Here is a 21,063-nt window from a genome sequence, read left to right on the forward strand (position 1 = left end):
GGATCTGTGCCTGTTCTTCCTGTGTGGCCCTTCAGACTGGGTTTTCTCTGTCCAGTGCCCCATGATAATAAGTGTCTTACCCAAGGTGTACATTTATCCAGCTCCAGTTGGCTGTGGTGGTGACCAGGAAACCTAAAAACATTCACCTGTTTGCTTTAAATTATAAAATACTAAAATACAAATACAGATTTGTATGTGATTTCACTGTTCTAGCACAGTAGGTCATATTTATATCATCTCTTGGAATAATGTAAAAGTTTCAGCCAAGGGGAAAATGCAGTCTGTATTCTCCAGATGTTCAAAAGGTTGGGTACAGAAGTTCAGGTGAATGTCTGTGAAAGATTTGGGTGCTTTGTTTGAGTTGAACATAATAAAGTTGTCTCTCTCTCCTAAAATGTCAGTTTGCAAGGTTACAGTTTCTCTTTCTGCTCATCAATAGGTTTCCCTTTATGGGTCAGCCAGTGCCAGGGGCTCAGACCAGTGAAGGCCAAAATCATATGCAGCAGGCAATTACACAGGTAATGCAACTTGATACAGGCTTGAAATAAAACTGTTCAATAATGGTAACTAGGTTTTAGGTATTTTAATTGAATCATGGTTTAATATCCTTGTCTGTCTGTTTTACTGAAATTTTTAGGATGGAAGTTTGACACCTCAGATTTCCAGACCTAATCCTCCCAATTTTGGTCCTGGTTTTGTCAGTAAGTAAAGATTTAATAATTTATTGTGTGGATTGGTTTTTTTTTTTCATTTTACACTTCTCTTTTCTTTAAAATAAACTATCCATAAATGGATCCTGTCTATAAAAAAATCATCCTTTTAAAATTGAGTCATTTCATCATTATGATGCTGGCTAATTAAGGGCTGTGTAGTAAATGCTGCTAATGTTTTTTTCTAGAAGCTATCATCAACAAAACACCATAAGGAAAGAGGGAAACAGAAAATTAACATTATTTGGATTTGTGTGAGAGCAGTAGTCTATTAACTAGCAGACTGCTGTATCAGAAACCTGGTCTTGGGTTGTGTTGCAGTATTCTGATCTCAGTGAGACCAACTTTATGTATTGATGGAATTTTTTATTTCAGAAGCAGAAAGGTTTGTGCAGCATCATTGTTATTTGAACAAATACCATAAAAAGCTTTCCAGGCACTGGTTAGGCAAGCCTGGCTGTGAAGCACAGTTGTTGAAAACAGGAATATACTGCACTAGCTTTTTGGATTCCATATTTCTGGCTGCCCTAGATCAATTGTGAGTCCTAGTCTCTCCAATGAGAAAGATTTATTAGCAGAAGTTAAAACTGAGCATATGTTGGGAGAGGAAGACCATGTGTAAAAAAGTGGTTTTATCACAAACTTCACAAATCCTTCATTTGGTATTTATGAATAAGAAACAGAAGTAAACTCCTTCACTTTTTCCAGAAGCTAGAGTAGCAGCACTGAGTATGCAATAGAGCTCTGGCAGTATTATCTGTATTAATTATTTGTGGTGAGATTTCACATGGCCCTGCTCTGGTTGGGTGCTGGTGGGTTCTGAGCACTTGATTAAATTTGGTTTTCAGTTCAGTAGTAGTTACTCTTACTTGGAACTCATTAAAATTTAAGTACTTTTGTGTTTCTCTTGTTACTTTCGGTGTTGACACTCAGTTGTCCCCTCGGTTTTTGGGATCAGTTATGCAGAATTTCTCTCTGAGCTGTAGCTCACCCTGAGTAGGTTTAGTTGGGCTGTCACTGACACAGTGACTTGTGGTGTACAAGGTGGCAGGGTCTGGAGCTCGAGGAGGATGGGGTTATATTGAAATCATGCTGCTGTGTGGTATCTCTGTTAAACAAGGATCCTCACAAGGAACATCTGTGCTTATTTGTGGTGTCCCAGTGTCACTCCAGATGTGATCAGGAGATAAATGACACCATCCCCAGTGCTCTCTCTGCTTTCTGTGCTTAGGGCAGGTCAAGTGTTATCAGACATGGTTGTTTTGCCTCCAGAAAACATCAGAGAGCAATGGACTGCCCGTGGCAGATGAGCATTTTCTCATTTGGAAGAAGAGCAATGTCTCAGTTACAGCCTAAATGAGAGGCATTTATTTTGGGGCAGGAAATGGTACTGGTGCTGAAGGCCCCACGCTGGGGGCTGGCACTGACAAAGTGATTTTTACAAAGACAGTATCTTTCTTTCACTTCATGAATATTTAATGGTGTTCATAATTTTAATATTTTTCTTAGAAGTTGTAATAAAAATGAATTTTGCATGTACAATAGTTTTGTGTAAACACCAGAATTAATCAGGCTGTGTTTCCTGTAAGTTTGTGTCCTTGCTCCCTAATCTCTTTGTACTTGAGTACTTCCAGAGGTCTTCCATGTGCCCTCTGCTGTGACAGGACAGGGAATCACTGGGTTCTGTAGCAGTTCTCAAAGCCATTTTTGCTCATGGCAAGGGCCAGTTTCCTGCCTCAGCAGCTGGCTGATACCTCCTGAAATGAACTGTGGTAAAACTGTTTTCTCTCACAAATGCAGTAATTTGGGTGTCTGTCTCATTTATTCAGGTCACTCCAAGAACATACCACTTCTTGAAATACCAAATTCTCTGTCGAATTTGGCTGAATTTGACCACTAGCTTCTTAAAATAACGGGGGGAACCTGATGGTTAAACTTGAGCTTTAAAAAGTGGGATAAGAGCTCATCTCCTCATCTCCAGGATGAGATCATATCACACTTCATTTCCCTTCTCTCTAGACGATTCACAAAGAAAGAAATACGAGGAATGGCTGCAGGAAACACAACAACTCCTTCAAATGCAGCAGAAGTACCTGGAGGATCAGATTGGAGCCCACAGAAAATCCAAGAAGGCCCTCTCAGCCAAACAGCGCACAGCCAAGAAAGCCGGGAGAGAGTTCCCAGAGGAAGATGCAGAGCAGCTGAAACATGTTACTGAGCAGCAAAGTATGGTCCAAAAACAGCTAGATCAGGTAATCTCATCTGGAATCCAGGCTGTTCACCTTGGCACTGAGCTGTCACAGTGGTAGGAACTCTTTCCTTGAAATCTTCTGAAAGACACGGTGGAGCTCTCACTCCCTGTTCTGTTCTGTGTGTGTAACAGCATTGCTCTGGAGTGTAGGTGACACTGGAGCTGCAAAGGAGCATGTGGCAAACATGACAAAAAACTGGGTTATTACTTTGGTAAGAGGGGAATTCCTTGGCAAAATGACTTGCAGCAGAGTTCCAAAGCAAAAATGAAACATTCAGAGAAAAGCTTTAGCATGCAGGGCTTTGTTTCAGGCTTGGATGAACCTCCTAACCCAGTCTTCTTTTTTTACAGTTTGAATATCTCTTTTTATATCTTTAGTGTTAGGCTAGCTTTATGGTCTGTCTCATTCCTAGATGCTGATCATCAGTATTGTGTCATGGAATAGCACAGGTCAAAGGGATGTCTGGAGATCTTTTAGTCCTGATGAAAGCAGAGGTAACTTCATGATTCAGGTTACTCAGCACCTTGTCAGTCAAGTTCTGTGAGTCTCCAGGGGAAGAGATTTCCCAGCCTCTCTGGGCCCCTGTTTCTACATGTAACCATTTTCACTGGGCTTTGTTTTTCTTTCCTTACATTCAGTTGGAATTTCACATATTATAACTGTGATAATAGTAAGTGAGATGAAACCTGTGATAGTTTCTTTAATATGCTTTGCCCACCAGTAGTTAGTGCTGTATTCCTCAAGATATTTTTTATAAATTATCTGGCGTGATTGTCAGGATCAGCTAGTCCTGCTGAAAATGAAAATGCTTTAGAATTATCCTTCACTACTATGAAGAAAAAAACTTGGCAGCAGACAGCTTAGAATGAAGTCCTGAGTGATATCTGACCCTCGAGTTCTCACTCCTGTTGTGTAGCTTCAAGACAAAGTATGTACTGGATGGGATATTAGTTGGCTCATCTTTCCACTGTCAGGAAGACAGATGGAGTAGGTAAATTGTTTCTACATAATTTTTCCCCTTCCACATGAATCACAAGTAGAATAAACATAGAAAAAAATCCCTTTAACCAATATTTATTATACATATGACAGTCTAATCTTATGGTGGAGTTAGACTGAAGTAACAGCTGCTGACCATGACATTGCTGGCAGATCCATTTACTGCCCCATAATTAAGGTTCTCCTATTTGTAATTTTTAAATTCAAGTTTTGTCTGCTGCTGGCAGAAGCCATTCACTGCTCTTTAGCCACTGATTTAGACCAGTGGTCGATTCATCCACATCCTAAGCAGCATTTTGTTCTGTACCTCGTAGGAACTTAAATGAGGTTTGAAGTACAGTTTTAACCACCTTCTGTTGGAAGCAATTTGCCACGCTTTCAAATCAGATCAAGTCATTTTTCTACAATCAAGCTCCTGTTAATTTTCAAAAAGTCCCTGTATGTATGGAGAGAGAAAAGAGCTCCTGCATCCCTGTGAGTGGCTGGTCTGGACACAGGCACGGAGAGCCCTGAGCTGATGTGAGACAGAGCTGCTGGCCAGGCATGGAGCCACCAGACACTGCCAGATGGCCCCTGTGGCACCGTGCCTGTGCTCACAGGCTCTGCTGACATCCCCAGCTCAGCTCAGGGCCCCTGCGTGTGCTGGACACCTCAGCTCATTCCAGGGCGGTCACTGATGCACCCCTGCAGGTTGTGGTGCTTTGGGTGCCCCGTGGTGCAGCCCCACAGAACCAGCACAGGTTCAGTGCTGTAGGAGCACAGAGAAGCCCTGGAGCAGTGGATCTGTGCAGTGCAGGTGGATTCAGTCAGTGGCTCTGTGCAGTGGCGCTGTTTATCCAGCAGTGTCAGTGCCAAGGCAGAGCTCATAAGTCATCTTGGACCTGGGATTATTGTGTAAATAACCTTTTGGGTGCATGTGTCAGCCTAAAGTGTGTCCTGTGGCATCACTGTTATCCTGAGCTTTCTGTCTTAAGTCCTTGCTTCAGATAAAGAAAAAGGTTATTGCACAATTCAGAATACATTACGGAGTTTTTCTATCCCTACATAAGCTGTGGAAGTCATAATCTAATGAGCAGAAATGAGAGAGAGATTTTTCCATAATGTATGGATCATCAGCCAGTGGATTGCAATCCTTTTATTTTTTCAGAGACAAGTTTAGTTGGGTCTCTGCAGAGTTTCTGAAAGGCTCTTGCTTGTCCAGTTGACAGTGTTGTGTCCTTCCCTCAACTTCTCCTGCTTGTCTAAACTACAAGGCATAACTTGTTGTGTCTGTATTGAGTTTATTTTGGTCTTAAAATTTTAAATTTTCAAGCAGCAGATGCAATTTTCATGTGACATGAATTGTTTGAGGATCTGCCTGTGAACAAATGAAAATATCCATCACTGTTTTCCTGCAAACTTTTCCAGTTACATCTTTTTAAAATGTTGCTGATATGTGAGCATCATCCATCTCACTGTTTGCCTTTTCCTGTCTGTTCTAAACTGTTTGTATCCTGTGCATGGATGATCAGATCTGTAGGAAAAGGATCCCTGCAGGTTTAGGTTTGTGTATTCTCTAGCACAGTGCAGTCTTGGTGTGTAATTAGGACTTTGAGGCGCTGCTGTTTTGTCTGCATCTTGGGCTGGGGAGTATTTCTAATGAACTAATGGCTGTTTAGCACTGAAAACGCTGCAGAAATGCTGTTCTGGCCTGAGGTTCGTTGTCTCCTGGAGTTCCAGTGGTGAGTTAGGTGGTTTGTGCTGCTTGCAGGGCAGTTTGTGGCAGAGGTGAATAATGCTAATGCCTGTTTCAATGTCTAGATCCGGAAGCAGCAGAAGGAGCACGCAGAGCTGATTGAGGAATACCGCATCAAGCAGCAGCAGCAGCAGCAGTGCGGGATGGCCCCACATGCCATAATGCCAGGGGTGCAGGCCCAGCCTCCCATGGTTCCAGGAGGAACAGCACCAGCAATGAACCAGCAGAGCTTCCCCATGGTGGCACAGCAGCTCCAGCATCAGCAGCACGCAGTGGTGATCCCTGGGCAGTCCAACCCCACCAGGATGCCAAATCTATCCGGATGGCAGCCTGCAAGCGCCCCTGCGGGTCACATGGCCATGAATCCAGCAAGGATGCAGCCTCCAATGACACCAATGCCGATCACTCCTGGTGCACCAGCTCCTGTGCCTGGCCCAAACGCAGCTGCACAGTCAGGGCCGCCCCCAAGGGTGGAGTTTGAGGACAACAACCCTTTCAGTGAGAGCTTCCAGGAGCGGGAGCGCAAGGAGCGCCTGCGGGAGCAGCAGGAGCGGCAGCGCATCCAGCTGATGCAGGAGGTGGATCGACAGAGAGCTCTGCAGCAGAGGATGGAGCTGGAGCAGCACAGTATGATGGGGCCTGAACTGAATAACAAAGCATCCTTATCTCAGATACCTTTCTTCAATTCTGAGCTGCCTTGTGATTTCATGCAAACCCCTCGGCCCCTGCAGCCCTCCCCGCAGCAGCAGCAGCAGCAGATGGGGCAGATCCTGCAGCAAGGTGCTGTGACCTCCCCTCCTGCCACCAGCTTTATGCAAAGCACAGAGAGAAGGCCAGGGGGACCTGCAGCTTTTGGACCTGATGCATCTGCTGTTCCAGGTGGAGCCCCCAATTTCCATAATGTCAAACAAACTCACGGGAACCTCCCCGGGGCCGCCTTTACGCAGAACCAGGTCAGGCCTCCGTTCCCTTCTGCTGTACCTTCATCTCCAGTGCTGGGGGGCAGTGCCCCGTGTGGGTCGGACACCGGCGTGCCCCAGGCTGCAAACATCCCTGCAGCAGGCCAGTCTCTCATCCAGCTGTATTCTGACATAATCCCAGAAGAGAAAGGCAAAAAGAAAAGGGCACGGAAAAAGAAAAAGGACGACGACGCCGAGTCCATAAAAGCCCCGTCAACTCCGCACTCAGATATCACCGCACCATCAACCCCCACCGTTTCTGATGCTACCTCCACCCCCACAGTGAACACCCCCAACGAGCCCCGGCAGCAGGAGGAGCAGGAGGCCCTGGAGCTCACAGGCCCCTCAGCAGGCAGCGCTGGGGAGAGCCAGAGCTCCCCGGAGCTGGAGGGGAACATCCCCAGCAGCAGCGGCAGCACGTGCCAGAGACAGCCTGGGGGGAACGCAGAGGCTGAGAAGGCTCAAATGGACACTCCCACCAGCCTGCAAGAGGTTAAACTGGAAAAGGCAGAAAGTGATCAATGCTCAGGTCAAGCTGAGCCTAAAGCAGAGAATCCAAGCAGTATTAAGGTGGAGGAGGACAAGGTCACCTCACAGCCAACCTCTTCAGCTCCGAGTCCAGCACAGCCGCCCGGGGCTCCGGCAGCCAAAGGGGAGTCAGGGAATGAACTGCTGAAACACCTGCTAAAAAACAAGAAATCCTCATCTCTTCTAAATCAGAAACTGGAGAGCAGTGGCCGAGCAGAGGAAGAGGCTTCTGGGGATAAAAAGTTAGCAGAGAAGCAGAGTCCAGCTGAAGGAATGGTGAGCTTGGTACTGGTTTTGTTGCACTGTGATCAGCCTAGTCTGGCTGTGGGCATTGTGGGAACATAACCTACCTGTAAGAGGGTGGAGGAAACAGCTTTAAGGAACTTCTGCCTCTTTCCTGCCTTTTCTCCACAAGTAAATCACCTGTGTTGAAAAAAGAATAAATTTTAATATGGCTTTTTAGGATATTCAGAAATCACTAAAATGCAAAAGTATTTTTCTTCAGAAAATTGTCTTCAAAAATGCCACTTCCTAATATTAAGGCAGGATTTTACAGTATGATTTCTATTTACTCACTGGTATGTGTCTGTACAGAACGTGGTATGTCTGGGTGCTCCTTTCTCCTGTGACTCCACCTGAGTCATGTGTATGATTTATAAATTTATAAGGTCTTTAGAAACAGACCTAAAGAAAAGTGCTTTTTGTGAAGATAGGATACACTTTACACTTAGACTTGCTGGTCATTTTATTGTAATCTCTATTTTTGGGTTTTGACTGCCTGAACTCTAAATTCATTCTTAAAATAAAATTTAAATGTATTCAAAAGGAAAAAAAAATCATAAAAGTTAAGGAAAAAAATTCACAAAAGTAAGGTAATTGTGAGCAGCAGGTAACTAAATGTTAAAGATCCATAGTTAAAATGTGGTAGGAATATTAGAATACTGGTGGTAGGGGTCATGTAGAGCTTTTTAAAATAATAATGGATTTTTTTTAAAAAAATTTTGTTTTGGCTTACCCCTGTACCGTTAGGGTCCCATTGTAATCCCCGTTTACCCAGCTATGCTTCTGTGGGAGGAAAGGCTTTGAGATTTGTGCTGGAAGTATTTAAGCAAGTGGTACAATCCAGAAGTGTTTCACAACACTTTTTTGTTTCTAGCCTCAAAATATTTTTGTATTATATTAACTTCCACACATTTCTTCTACCACCAAGTCTGTCTTTCATTAGGCCCTCGTTAACATCTCCAAGGTTTCATGCACACGTAACTTTATTTTAGGGGGTATTCAAAAGAGAATGTTACTGGCCTGTGAGTTTTTAATGATGTTTTCAGATGTCAGTGGTGTTAATGGGAGGTCATAATTCTGTCTGTAGGGACAGTTTAGTTCCACCTGCCAGTAAAATACACTTTATTTTCAGTGAGATTTATTACTCTGTGCCTGTGCTTTCAGAGCCGTGCAGTAAATCAGAGTGAACTGTGTATTAACATGTCAAAAATTGTGCTGCCCTTCCTTTTCTCACAGCAGCCAACTGCAGGAGCCCAGATGCAAGGTGCATTTGGGTGCAGTAACAGCCAGCTCCAGAGAGCAGATGGGGGACCTGAAACCAAGAAGCAGAGAAACAAGCGGGCTCAGAGGACGGGAGAGAAGGCAGCTCCTCGCTCCAAGAAAAGGAAAAAAGAGGAAGAAGAAAAGCAGGCTGTTTATCCTAATGCAGATACCTTCATCCAGCTGAAACAGGTGAGTGTGCAGGGGCTGGGAAAGGCAGGCCAGAGGCCACTTGGAACTGTGGGTTTCTCCCAGTGGAAGTGAAGTTGGTGCTTAAGTTGAATTTTGAGCACAGGGTGGGGAAAATGTGAACTTCCACAAAATCAGGGAATTTAAAGTTTGGGGTTTGCTTAATTTTGGAAGGTGGGCTGACATGGCAGGTAGTCCCACAGCCACAGAGTTCCTGTCAGCTCTGGATGAGCTGGAGCTAACCAAGGGACCACATTCCTTAACAGAGTTTGACAATTTCCTGACAGTGGATAAATCCCAATTATTCTTCTAAATTAGAAACCACTCCACTGACTGGGAATTGCAGTGTGCTGTTCTATACCTAATTTCTGACCTTTTTTTTCTTTTAATCTAGCAACTTTCTCTTCTGCCTTTGGTGGAACCAATAATTGGAGTGAGCTTTGCACACTTTCTCCCCTATGGCAGTGGCCAGCTAAATGGTGGAAATCGACTTGTGGGAAGTTTTGGTAGTGCTACTCTTGATGGGGCTTCAGATTATTACTCCCAGCTCATTTACAAGGTATGGTTTTAATCTGGATTTCTGTTGTGAGGGAAGAGAAGTCCATGATATTATTACTGCAAGTCAGAATCCTTGCCTTTCATGCAGCTAGAAGAAAAATAACCTTCCATTGCTAGACTAGATAGTGTGAAACAGTCACCACTGTTTTACTCTCTGAAAGTGGATATTGGTTCTGGAAACTGTGTTGTTGTAAACTAATTAAAAACTGCAAATACTCTTAACAAATGGATGCTAAATAATGAAAATTGTAATTACAGTTTTGTGGAGCAGAAAAGACTGAATTCTTGGTACTTTGCAAATTCATTGAAGGCATTAAAGCATTTCTTAATGTGAATTAAATAAGAAATGGACTTTTTCTCATTTGCCCACCAAGCCCTAACTAAGAACCTGAGAACTCTGGACAAAATGGACTGTTTATTGATGAGTTAATAATCCACAGCATTTAAAACTCGGTCTCTGAGATCAGAGTGGCAATATTGGGAGGGCAGTGGGATACTGAACAGACAGAACCAAATTTGCTGCTTGGTTGCCCTAATATAAAAACCTATTAAAACCAGTGGTGTTTTCTCCAGCCTTACACAGTGTGTAAGCTGAGAATGGGACCTACAGAAATAGTTGTTGTGGTCAAAAGTAAGTAATGAGGATTAGCTTTGTGGGCATGACTGCAGCAACAACAGATACTGAAGTTCTCATTTAATTTTCATTTAAAATATGGGCAGTTGAGTAAACTGGTGAGAAGTAGCCCAGAGTATGAACTTGCAGAGGATCTGCTGCTCCATGGTAGCTGCCTCAGTGACAGCTCATCCTATGCTGGATGTGAGGCAGCTTCCCCTTCAGGGCCAGCTGGGGAAGCTGATTGGATTTGTTCATGGTGCTGGAGAGTCAGTGTGGAACAGCTCTCTCAGCAGGAAGTTGGGACCTTTGTTGAAACTGTTCCTTAAAATGTTCTTCGTGCATTTTTGCAGTCAGTTTAGCCACATCTTCTTCTGGTAATGTATTTGGCAGTGTTTACTCATGTGAACTGCCCTGATATCACTGATGTAAGAAAAGCCAGTCGTTGTGTCTTGCACAGTCTCTCTGTCCCATACTTGGGTATCAGCTGTGGCTGCATACCAGCTCTACATCTGGGTGTAAGACTGAGTGGGTTACACTGTCTGGTAGTGAACAAGGCAGGTTCTCTGACTGTGTTCCACGCTGGCTGATGGTTCTTGTATTCGTGTCTGCAGCAGAACAACCTGAGCAATCCCCCGACGCCGCCGGCCTCTCTGCCCCCGACGCCGCCGCCCGTGGCCTGCCAGAAGTTGGTCAACGGCTTCGCCACCACGGAGGAGCTGGCGGGCAAGGCTGCAGTGCTGGGGGGCCACGATGGTAAGGCCTGGGTGGGTGTGCTGGGTCTGTAAGAGCCTGTGCTGTTTGGGGATGGCAGAGCAGATCTGAGAATCACAGAACAGGCTGGGAGGGACCCTCAAGGAGCTTTCATTGAGCCCAGCTCCCAGCCCTGCTCAGGACACCTCCAACAACCCCACCTTGTGCCTGAGAGCGTTGTCCAAATGCTCTTGGAGCTCTGTCAGGTTTGTGCTGTGTCCCTGGGAAGCCTGGTCAGTGCCCAGCCACCCTCTGGGTGAAGAACCCTTTTCTGATACCCAACCTGAACCTCCCTAACACAACTTCAGGCCATTCCCTTGGGTCCCTTCAATGGTGACCAGAGAGAAGAGATCTGCACCTGCCCCTCTGCCCCCATCACGAGGAAGCTGGAGGCTGCTGGGAGGTCTCCCCTCAGTCTCCTCCAGGTGAACCTCCTAGGATGCTTCTCAGCTGCAATGCTCCTTCACAAAAGCAAAATGCCCAGACTTTTCAAGGCTATAATCATTACTAGCCAGCAATATTTTACACCAGTATGGTGTCAGATATCGGTGCCTTTGCCTTGTTCCTGTTCAAAAACATGTTGAGAGCTTGACACACTCTTAAGAAATTAAAAAGAAAACCTTTAGATCAGTTTTTTGGGTCCAGCACAAATGACTGTCATGAGCTCCTTGGTTGAGTGAGCTCAAAGCAGCCTATCCAGAATGTGGGCAGTCAGTATGTATTTCCTGATGCTTACAATTTGGACAGTTACAATTACTTTCTGTTCTTTATACTGGCTGTTTGTAAAGACTATTCAGTGATTCAAATGCTTTCTTTTCATACCCTTTTCCCTTTGTTGTTACAAAATCGTTGATTTTTTGTACTTTTGTGGGGTTTTAAAGTAAACAGACATCCTCTCTTAGTGGCAGAAGACACACTCAAAAGCCTTTATAGCCCAGTTTGCTCAAAATTTGCAGGTATTTGTAAAAAAGGGAGTTAATCCTGAATGGTCACAATTTTTTGAACTCCCAAGTGTCTGAGAGTGGTGTCACCACCAGGCCCCACCCCCAGCAGCAGGGAGCATGTGTGTCACTGGAAGAGCTGTCCAGATGTCTCATTGTGCTCTGCCTTTCTGGTTGCAGTTACCAAAGCTCTGGGGCCAAAGCAGTTCCAGTTGCCTTTCAGACCACAGGATGATTTATTAGCCAGAGCAATGGCTCAGGGCCCCAAAACTGTGGATGTTCCTGCTTCACTTCCAACACCACCTCACAACAACCAGGAGGAGTTAAGGTAGGTTCTCCTTGACATCTTCAAAAAGGGATTTGGAGCAGATTCTGTGATCTTTTCAGTGGATGAGACTGTGAAGGCGTGGAGAAATAAAATCCTTTGTGCACAGCCACAAAAGGGCAGAGAATGAAATGGGATCATTTTAACTCCTAACATTCCATGTGTAGAAAGCAGCATGGTGAAGTAGGTGATTCCAGCCATTGCTAGACTCTAGATTCTGTTAAATTGTTAGGAATTCCTTACTTTAATCTGTTAAAAGTGGAATAAAACTATACAAATAGGTTCTTTTCTTGAAGCATTGTGATGCTGTAGTCACAGGTGACTGCTGTAGCAGCAGCAAGGCTGTGCAATAGCCAGCCTGAAACCACACAGCTCCTCTGTGTGAAACACTAGCAGGAACATGAGTGTCCCTGCAGAAATCTTCCCTTCTGCCTCCCTTTCACCTGCCTGCCCAAAATACGAGTGTCTGTGAAAGACTGGAGCCTGTATGTGGACAAAGGCCAGACAGTTTAAATATTAAAACAGTTCAAATATTAAATGCTCGTTTTTTACCCTGGTAGATAGAGCCAGGGGGAACAGAGGGTTTGGCTTTGTTAGTGTCTTTGTTTTTCTTCATGGATCTTCCCCAAGAAATGGAATATGTGTGCAGTGGAATATGAGAGACCCAGAGGTGTGGCCGACCACCTAGTTGTGTTCTGTGACCAGTAGCAACAAGCAAGTTCATTTTAGTTCCCTGTCATGATTTATAACTTTGGCTTACCAAAAGTTTAGTCCATTTCCAAAACTGCATTTCTGGGTCTTGTTCCAGGGTTCAAGATCACTGTGAGGACAGGGACACTCCTGATAGCTTTGTTCCTTCCTCCTCTCCTGAAAGCGTGGTGGGGATGGAGATCAGTCGCTACCCAGACCTGTCGGTTGTAAAGGAGGAGAACCCAGAACCTGTCCCATCTCCCATCATTCCCATCCTGCCCAGCAGCACTGGGAAAGGTGAGCCTGCAGCACAGTGAACACTTACAGCTAGGATTGTTTTTCTCTCTATTCCCATAAGTGTGGCATTAACATGCTATATTCTGTTTTGTTTTCAGGTTCAGAAGCCAAAAGGAATTACATAAAATCAGAACCTGGTTCAGGAGCATTACCTGGTTCTGGTTTCTTCTCCTCCCAGCTTGGACCATCCCAGAATGGTCCTAAATCTGGCCTTATCTCTGTAGCAATTACTTTACATCCCACAGCTGCTGAGGTAAAAAGAATAACCTGGATTACATACACAGAGTACAACAGCAGTTAATTTGGTTGATACATAGTGACTCTAAGGGGATTACAGTGCAGTAACGCTGCTGTTGCAATCTTCTAACAGTTTGTAATTCTTCTGTCTGAACTGCTCATCAGATGTAAGTGAAGGTTTGTGTTTATTTCTGTTTTTAGAACATCAGTAGCGTCGTAGCAGCATTCTCCAACCTGCTCCATGTCAGAATTCCCAACAGTTACGAGGTCAGTAATGCTCCAGACGTCCCCTCCTCCATGGCAGCCACCAGCACTCACAGAGGGAACCCATCCATGGAGTACAGGCAGCACTTGCTCCTGCAGGGTCCCCAGGCAGGGTCCATGGGACCTGCCAGGATCGTGGGGCCCTACGGGCTGAAGCAGCCCAGTGTGCCATTCCCTGCCAACAGCAATGGTGAGTGGGCTTCACCTCCCACGGGTTCTGTACCAGGGTTTAACTGAGTCTGCACTGATGCATTTCAGCCTCATGAATCCATGCTCTGAAAATCAGTAATTGATTCCTGTTCCAAATAGAACTTTTCTCTTCTGACGTGATCATATAATCATAATCATATAATCTGTGATCATGTGGATGTTCCTGGATTTAACCATGCGCAGTTCTCATCCATCTCTGATTTCCATTGTCTGTTTACATCACTATCAGGCATTTCTCCCATAATTCCTAACATTATTAGGGTTTTTTTTTTCTCCACTCTGGTTTTAAAGACATCATTCAGAAGATTGTTCCTGTGCTGGAAAGCTTGATGTTATTGTTTAAGTCTGTATTCCTGCATTAGTTGATTTTGTCATTTTTTACACAAGAATGTGTTTTTGCCTGGTTTGCATTGTTTTAGGTCTGATTTATACAATTTATCTACCAGGTCAAGATCTAAAGCCCTCCTTCCATGCCCTGTCCAGGAGGGTGCTAGTCCTGTAGACCAGTGAAGAATGCTGTGATCTCTGCTGAATTAGGTTTGATGTGATAGAGCCTCTGACACATAATCTGTTCCCTAGGTCTGGCTGGCTACAAGGATCACAGCCAGAACATGGCAGAGGGCTCAGCCCTGAGGCCTCGCTGGTGCTCCCACTGCAAGGTCGTGGTTCTGGGCAGTGGCGTGAGGAAATCCTTCAAGGACCTGCCCTTCCTCAAACAGGTCAGTGCTGAGGTGCCAGGACAGGGCCTCAAAGCAAGGGATGGCACAAAGTCCTGCAAAGCCAAGAGCATTTCAGCTTCCTCTGCAGTCCCCCTTCCTTGTGTGTCCTAATTCAGGGTGAGACATTCAAGCACATTTGTAGTACAGTTAAAAATGGCCCAGTTGTTGTTACTGATGCAAAATGACTTCAGTGCATTTCATAGAACAGATCCCATCTATGGGAGTTCTCAAAGCTCTGCTACCAACCTCCTTCCCTGACCTCTTCAGGAACCTCAGTTCAAAAAAAGCTCATTTGTGAGGCACCCACGTTGCTGTGTCTGGAGTTCCTGTAAGAGCAGGAATACTTGCACTCCTTTTGGGCAGGAATCAGATTTCAGTTGCAATCTCTTGTCCTTACACTGGGAACTTTCTGAATTTTCCTTCAGAAAATGCCATTGCTCTTCAGTGACCAGGAGGTGACCACAAAGACATAGCCAGACCTTGCATAGATTAAAGGGTTCCTGCAGGCAGGAATGCACTGAATTCCCAGTAAGGTTTGCAGATGCATCAGTAGATAAAACAGTGTGATCTGGCTTTGATTAGGCTGAAATGAGACATTCTTTTGCCATTTAAAGATAAAATGGATTTTGCTTTGCAAGAGTGCCTATGGAGCAGATGGGTTCATGGTGTAGAATGTTTTATTTTTATTGTTAAACTTCTGTGAAAGGCAGGAAATGCCGAAAAACAAGGGTGTAGGTGGTGGTAACGTTAGATTACCTGTCAAATAATCAAGTATTTATATCACAGCATCCCTCATTATTTCAGAAATGTTCTACAAATAAAAGAGTTTCCAGCCAGATTGGAAGACTTGTTTCATTACCCGTACTATGTGAAGAATGGTATTAAAATGCACCTCTTACACCTTTCTGTGTTTGATTCCTAGGATTCCCAAGAAGGCTCAGATAAAATGAAGGACATTGTATTCTGTAGCAACAACTGCTTTGTTCTTTATTCAGCAGCTGTGCAAGCAAAAAACTCAGAGAACAAAGTAAGTATCAAACACTGGCAGACCTGAGTGAGCTGAAATTATTGCAGCTATTTGTTGGAGAACAGAAAGGGGCTGAGAGGGGAAGCTTGCTCTCCATTTGAGAGGTTTATAAATTAATTGCTCTATATTCAGACGTTGAGCTTCTGAACCAGCAGTGTGAAGTAAAAACTGTATTTGTAGAGCTTTGTGTCTGACAGATGTGTGGCAGAAAAGCCACCACCTTTGGCTGCCCTCCCAGGCTTTGAAGATGCAGTCTCAAAAAATCGGTCATTCAAGTTCTCTGGGCACTGTAAGCAGCCCAGACACGTTTTTAAAGGATACATCCTGCATTTGGATTTGGCTTATACAGTTAAAATTAGAACTGTGAAAATAATAATTGAGCAGCAAGTTTGTAAAGAGTTTCATTTGTTTGGTGTAACTGGGCAAATAGAAGCCTGTGAGCTGACAGTGACCAGGAAAAGGAGGTTCTTGCTACTGGAGAGGTACATCTGAAAAAGTTCATTCAACTGAAGGTGGAATTAGGCCAGGGAATTTTCTCAGGTGGTCCCAAATATTCTGCTGTTCTCTACCTGCAGACACCTGTGAGGGGTGTCCGACACCTGAGAGAAATGGGGCATCATTTCTTGCTGTGTCAAGGGTCCTCCAGTGTCAGAGGAAGGTGAACTTAAATTTATCTAATTATTTAGTCATTAAAAGTGAAATAGTCTTCAATGAAGACTGAATGATCCTGCTGAGTTTCTCACAGTTAAAATTTTTGAGTACTTCTTTTAACTAACTTGTCTTCTGCTGTTTCTACATCAAGTGTATCTTTTTTCCCCTAAACCATTGGACAGAACAGGCTGTGTCATTCAAGCTTTACCTAATTCATGTGTTCTCATAGTCCTGTCTAGACTGTACAGTTTGAAGCCTTCCTTCAAGTGCATCCTACTTTCTCAGGAGGAATTAAATTAAAAAAATACAACTGGAGAAGATAACTCTGTGTACATCCATATCCTTTTAGTGTCCCATGTAGCTCATTTCCAGTTGTGTATAAACAAAATAACATTCCTCTACAAGTGCACCGGCATGTACCTGATTAAGTTAATTAAATGTCATGTTCAGCCTCTTGATCCTTTAATTTAGTCTTTCAAGATTAATCACACAAACCACATTAAGCACTTCATAATCTAAGCTTCCTTTGTTGTTCTTGTTTTCTCTCTTAGGTTTGTTTTTTTTTTGCTTGGTTGGGTTTTGTCTTGTGTTGTTTGCTTTTGGGTTTGTTTTCTTTTGTGTTGTTTTTTCTCCCACAGATCTCTGCAGGTATAATTCTTGCTTATTGTGACTGAGTAGTTTAAATCCTCAAATTCTGTCTAATCCAGAGCCCTGCAGGAATTCCTCCTCACTTGTTTCCAGGAAAAAAACCACGTGGCATTAGTTCTAAATTTTTCACTTCTACCAAATACCAGATTCTTATGCTTTAAATTAGTTCTGTGACCCATATTTTAAGGTTACTTTGTGTTGTAACAGAACTTTCTAAGAATCTCTAAGAACTAAAGCTGGCAGTCTGTTCGCCAAGGGCAATGGAGAATTTGGACAAAGGATTATTTGTGTTTTCTGTCATGTACCAAAGGGGGCACCATGTTCTAGGTAGGCTGGGAGAATTTCCTGCTCCAAATCCTGGTCCAAGCTGTGGTAACACGGGTCAGGATAATTTCCATCTTCCTCTGTTGCTGCATTGTGATTTCAGGCATTTGGAGAAGCCTATCCCATGCTGAGCTGCCCATGTTTTTGGGGTTATATTTAATAATTAGCAAGTTTGGGACCTTTTTCCTAAAGAGTTTTGTGTTGATTATCAGGAATCGGTCCCAACCGTGCCACAGTCGCCGATGAAGGAGAGGCCGCCCAAAGCATTCCATCAGTACAGCAACAACATCTCCACCTTGGACGTCCACTGTCTGCCTCAGCTGCAGGAAAAGCTTTCTCCACCCTCATCTCCCCCCATCATGTTCCCCCCTGCGTTTGAGGCAGCCAAGGTGGAGGCGAAGCCGGATGAGCTGAAGGTAACGGTGAAACTCAAACCCAGGTTAAAAGCAATACACAGCAGTCTGGAGGACTGCCGGCCTCCCAGCAAGAAGTGGAAAGGGATGAAATGGAAAAAGTGGAGCATTCAGATTGTGATTCCTAAAGGATCATTCAAACCTCCTTGTGAAGAAGAAATAGATGAATTTCTTAAAAAACTGGGCACAACCCTTAAGCCAGACCCTGTGCCTAAAGACTATAGGAAATGTTGCTTCTGTCACGAGGAAGGTGACGGATTAACTGATGGACCAGCAAGGCTTCTCAACCTGGATTTAGACCTTTGGGTCCATTTGAACTGTGCTCTTTGGTCTACAGAAGTCTACGAGACACAAGCTGGTGCCTTAATAAACGTGGAACTCGCGCTGCGGAGAGGCCTGCAGATGAAATGCATGTTCTGTCACAAAATGGGTGCCACCAGCGGTTGCCACAGGTTAAGGTGCACCAATATTTATCACTTTACCTGTGCCATTAAAGCACAATGCATGTTTTTTAAAGACAAGACCATGCTTTGCCCCATGCACAAACCAAAGGGAACTCACGAGCAGGAGCTGAGCTACTTCGCGGTGTTCCGGAGGGTGTACGTGCAGCGCGACGAGGTGCGGCAGATCGCCAGCATCGTGCAGCGCGGGGAGCGCGACCACACCTTCCGCGTGGGCAGCCTCATCTTCCACGCCGTGGGGCAGCTGCTGCCACAGCAGATGCAGGCCTTCCACTCCTCCAAAGCCCTCTTCCCCGTGGGGTACGAGGCCAGCCGCCTGTACTGGAGCATGAGGTACGCCAACAGGCGCTGCCGCTACCTCTGCTCCATCGAGGAGAAGGACGGGCTCCCGCTCTTCGTCATCAAGGTGGTGGAGCAGGGCCACGAGGATCTGGTTCTGACTGACACAACACCTAAAGGTAAATTCTGTGAACTGAGATTGTGATTGTGGCTTGGCTGTTCATTGGGGTACTGCTGATTCCTGTAGTTCAGTACCTGTTGGAAGCAATTGTTGCAGGCGCTGTTCTAACATAATGTTTATAGTGAGCTTCCAGGGCCATTTTTAATACCTGTGCCATGCACACCTCTGAAGAAACTGAATAAGAATTGTTCCAAGTCCACAGAGGAGACCCAAGATTGAGTGTTGAAAATTAACTAAAACAATAGGAAAGTCAGTGCAGGTTTCATTTCATGAGAAGTGACTTTGTTTAAACACAGAGCCATTGCTCAGTTATCTCCAAATCAGCTGGGCTCAAGTTAGGGAGCTCTAGAAAACAGCTGAGTGAGCACATTGTTCTTAGGGTGGGTAATGTCTCTGTCAGGGTGTCCACTAACATATGGACAGGTCCTGGAAATTGCCTCATGGATGTGCTGGAGACCCGTGACCCTCCAGGTCTCAAGGCCTTGGTGCTGTGGGTGCTGATACCCTCACAGAATGAGCACTAACTACAAACAGTCTGGGGAAATAGAATATATATATTTTCAGAAAATTGTATTTTTGCAGGATTTCTCAAGAGAAACCTGTCCATGCTTTTGTCAGAGAACTGAAAGTTTCCATGCTGAGGCCACCAAAAGCTTCATTTCTGAGAACTGAGGGTGCAGAATCAATGGTGTGTCTGGGATTTGTTAAATCCCAAAAATTAGCAACTCAACAAATAGTTCTCCACTTCACTTTTTAGATCTTGGACTGTTTGTATAGGCAATCAAAGACAAAAGGTTTCTCACTGCTGGTTCCCATATCCTCAGGCATTTGTTTTTAAAACCAAGTGCAATAGTTTTTATTTTTTTGATCACTGTAATTCTCTCCCAATGGTTGTGTAGGTGTGTGGGATAAAATCCTGGAGCCCGTTGCTTCTGTTAGAAAAGAATCTGAAATGCTCCAGCTGTTCCCCAGCTATCTGAAGGGTGAAGACCTCTTTGGTTTGACAGTGTCTGCAGTGGCCAGGATTGCAGAATCGGTGAGTTCACCACCCCAGTTCTTGCTGGATCATCCCACTTGCTGGATAGACACTTGAGAAGGGGAACAGAAAGAAATGTGGGGAAGTAACCATTTCGTTATACGTGTAATTAAACACGTAATTATTTGTGGTTTTTTTCTTTCTCTCTCTGTTTTTTTTGCAGCTGCCAGGGGTTGAGGCCTGTGAGAACTACACTTTCCGCTATGGCCGAAACCCCTTAATGGAACTTCCTCTTGCCATCAACCCCACGGGCTGCGCCCGTGCCGAGCCTAAAATGAGTACCCATGTCAAGAGGTTTGTGTTAAGGTATTTTGTTTTAATTTCACATAGTACAGCCCAGGGTTTATAGGCTGCTTTAGGGTTATTTGTGCTTTCGTCTGCTGCTTACAAACCCTGTCGTCCTTGGCTGTGAATGTGCATGCCCCAGTCAGAGGAACTGCTTTGTGTCTCCGCTAGCTGGCTTTAAGTGTCTGTATGTCTGAGAGGATTTTTATTGGGTTTCCTGGCTGTTTTCAGAGAAATCTTCAGTTTTTCTTGTATTCTTTCCTGTTACATGCCCAATTCCTACAGGCCTCACACCTTGAATAGCACCAGCACATCGAAGTCCTTTCAGAGCACAGTCACGGGGGAGCTGAACGCGCCTTACAGCAAACAGTTCGTCCATTCCAAGTCCTCTCAGTACCGCAAGATGAAAACCGAGTGGAAATCCAACGTGTACCTGGCTCGCTCTCGCATTCAGGTCAGCTCCAGCTTCAGGAAATGGGTGTTAAAAAAAGTACATATGCTTTTATTAATATCTGGTTTACAGCTAACTTCTTTAGATGTATTTTATATATAAGTATTTATCCGAATCCAGATGAAAATTTGAAACTAAAACCTGTTGCAAAATTCCTTCCAGTCTTGTTCCTAAATTGGCAATTTTTACATGGCACATCAATTGCACAGATTTATCTTAAGTAAGATATCTTGCTAAAAATTGTAACTGTCTTGAAAATTCATTTGTTATGATCATCTAGAAAAAGTTTTTTTTTTTTAAGTTTTGGGGTGGTTTGCTGTTTGGTTTTTTTAGCCTATTCCTCAAAACTGTAGTAAAACTTAATGAAAATAGAAATGCACAGTGGAAGCATGAGATGCTCAGGCCAAGCTGATGAAGTGGTACAAGACCAGCAGAAGAGCTCAGTAGTTACTTGCCTTTGTAAGAGTATAAAATCCATTGCTTTGTGTGGTGCTGCTGGTTTGCCCCACAGTCTGTCTTGGAAAAGCTCTGTCACTAATCTGGCCGTGTGTGGGCACGGTTGTTGTTTATTTCAGGCTGGACTTTGCCGTGCCTGGGTTCCTCTCAGGTGTCTCTGGTTTAGCAGGACCTGCTTTTATTTCTCAGTGAATTTATAACCTTTACACAGTCAGTGTCAGAGGGGTAAGAGGAGCTTCCTCACTGGGACAGCCGAGTTTTCTGGGATCTGTGTGTGGCTGGATTCTGCACGGGGCTGTCACTGCATCAATTATTTACCAGTGCTGCTTC

The 21,063-nt window shown here is 44.4% G+C and overlaps 1 protein-coding gene across 12 annotated transcripts in view; it reads left to right on the top strand.

Annotated features, from left to right (window-relative positions):
* Nucleotides 1-21,063, top strand: part of KMT2C (lysine methyltransferase 2C) — a 188,848-nt gene that overhangs the window by 165,964 nt on the left and 1,821 nt on the right. For 7 of the 12 annotated variants that reach the window (XM_063416028.1, XM_063416066.1, XM_063416091.1 and 4 more), the window contains 17 exons: nt 440-518; nt 638-701; nt 2,730-2,962; nt 5,762-7,459; nt 8,702-8,917; nt 9,309-9,473; nt 10,700-10,841; nt 11,960-12,107; nt 12,913-13,091; nt 13,190-13,344; nt 13,530-13,782; nt 14,382-14,521; nt 15,444-15,548; nt 17,384-18,503; nt 19,405-19,541; nt 19,705-19,847; nt 20,112-20,280. In XM_063416028.1, the coding sequence (XP_063272098.1) occupies nt 440-518; nt 638-701; nt 2,730-2,962; nt 5,762-7,459; nt 8,702-8,917; nt 9,309-9,473; nt 10,700-10,841; nt 11,960-12,107; nt 12,913-13,091; nt 13,190-13,344; nt 13,530-13,782; nt 14,382-14,521; nt 15,444-15,548; nt 17,384-18,503; nt 19,405-19,541; nt 19,705-19,847; nt 20,112-20,280 (5,146 nt within the window). The remainder of the gene's footprint in view (nt 1-439; nt 519-637; nt 702-2,729; nt 2,963-5,761; nt 7,460-8,701; nt 8,918-9,308; nt 9,474-10,699; nt 10,842-11,959; nt 12,108-12,912; nt 13,092-13,189; nt 13,345-13,529; nt 13,783-14,381; nt 14,522-15,443; nt 15,549-17,383; nt 18,504-19,404; nt 19,542-19,704; nt 19,848-20,111; nt 20,281-21,063) is intronic. The other 5 variants (XM_063416037.1, XM_063416117.1, XM_063416057.1 and 2 more) reach the window with 4 other exon arrangements.

The sequence above is a fragment of the Prinia subflava genome, chromosome 1 (genome assembly GCF_021018805.1).
Source record: "Prinia subflava isolate CZ2003 ecotype Zambia chromosome 1, Cam_Psub_1.2, whole genome shotgun sequence".
NCBI classification, from domain to species: domain Eukaryota; kingdom Metazoa; phylum Chordata; class Aves; order Passeriformes; family Cisticolidae; genus Prinia; species Prinia subflava.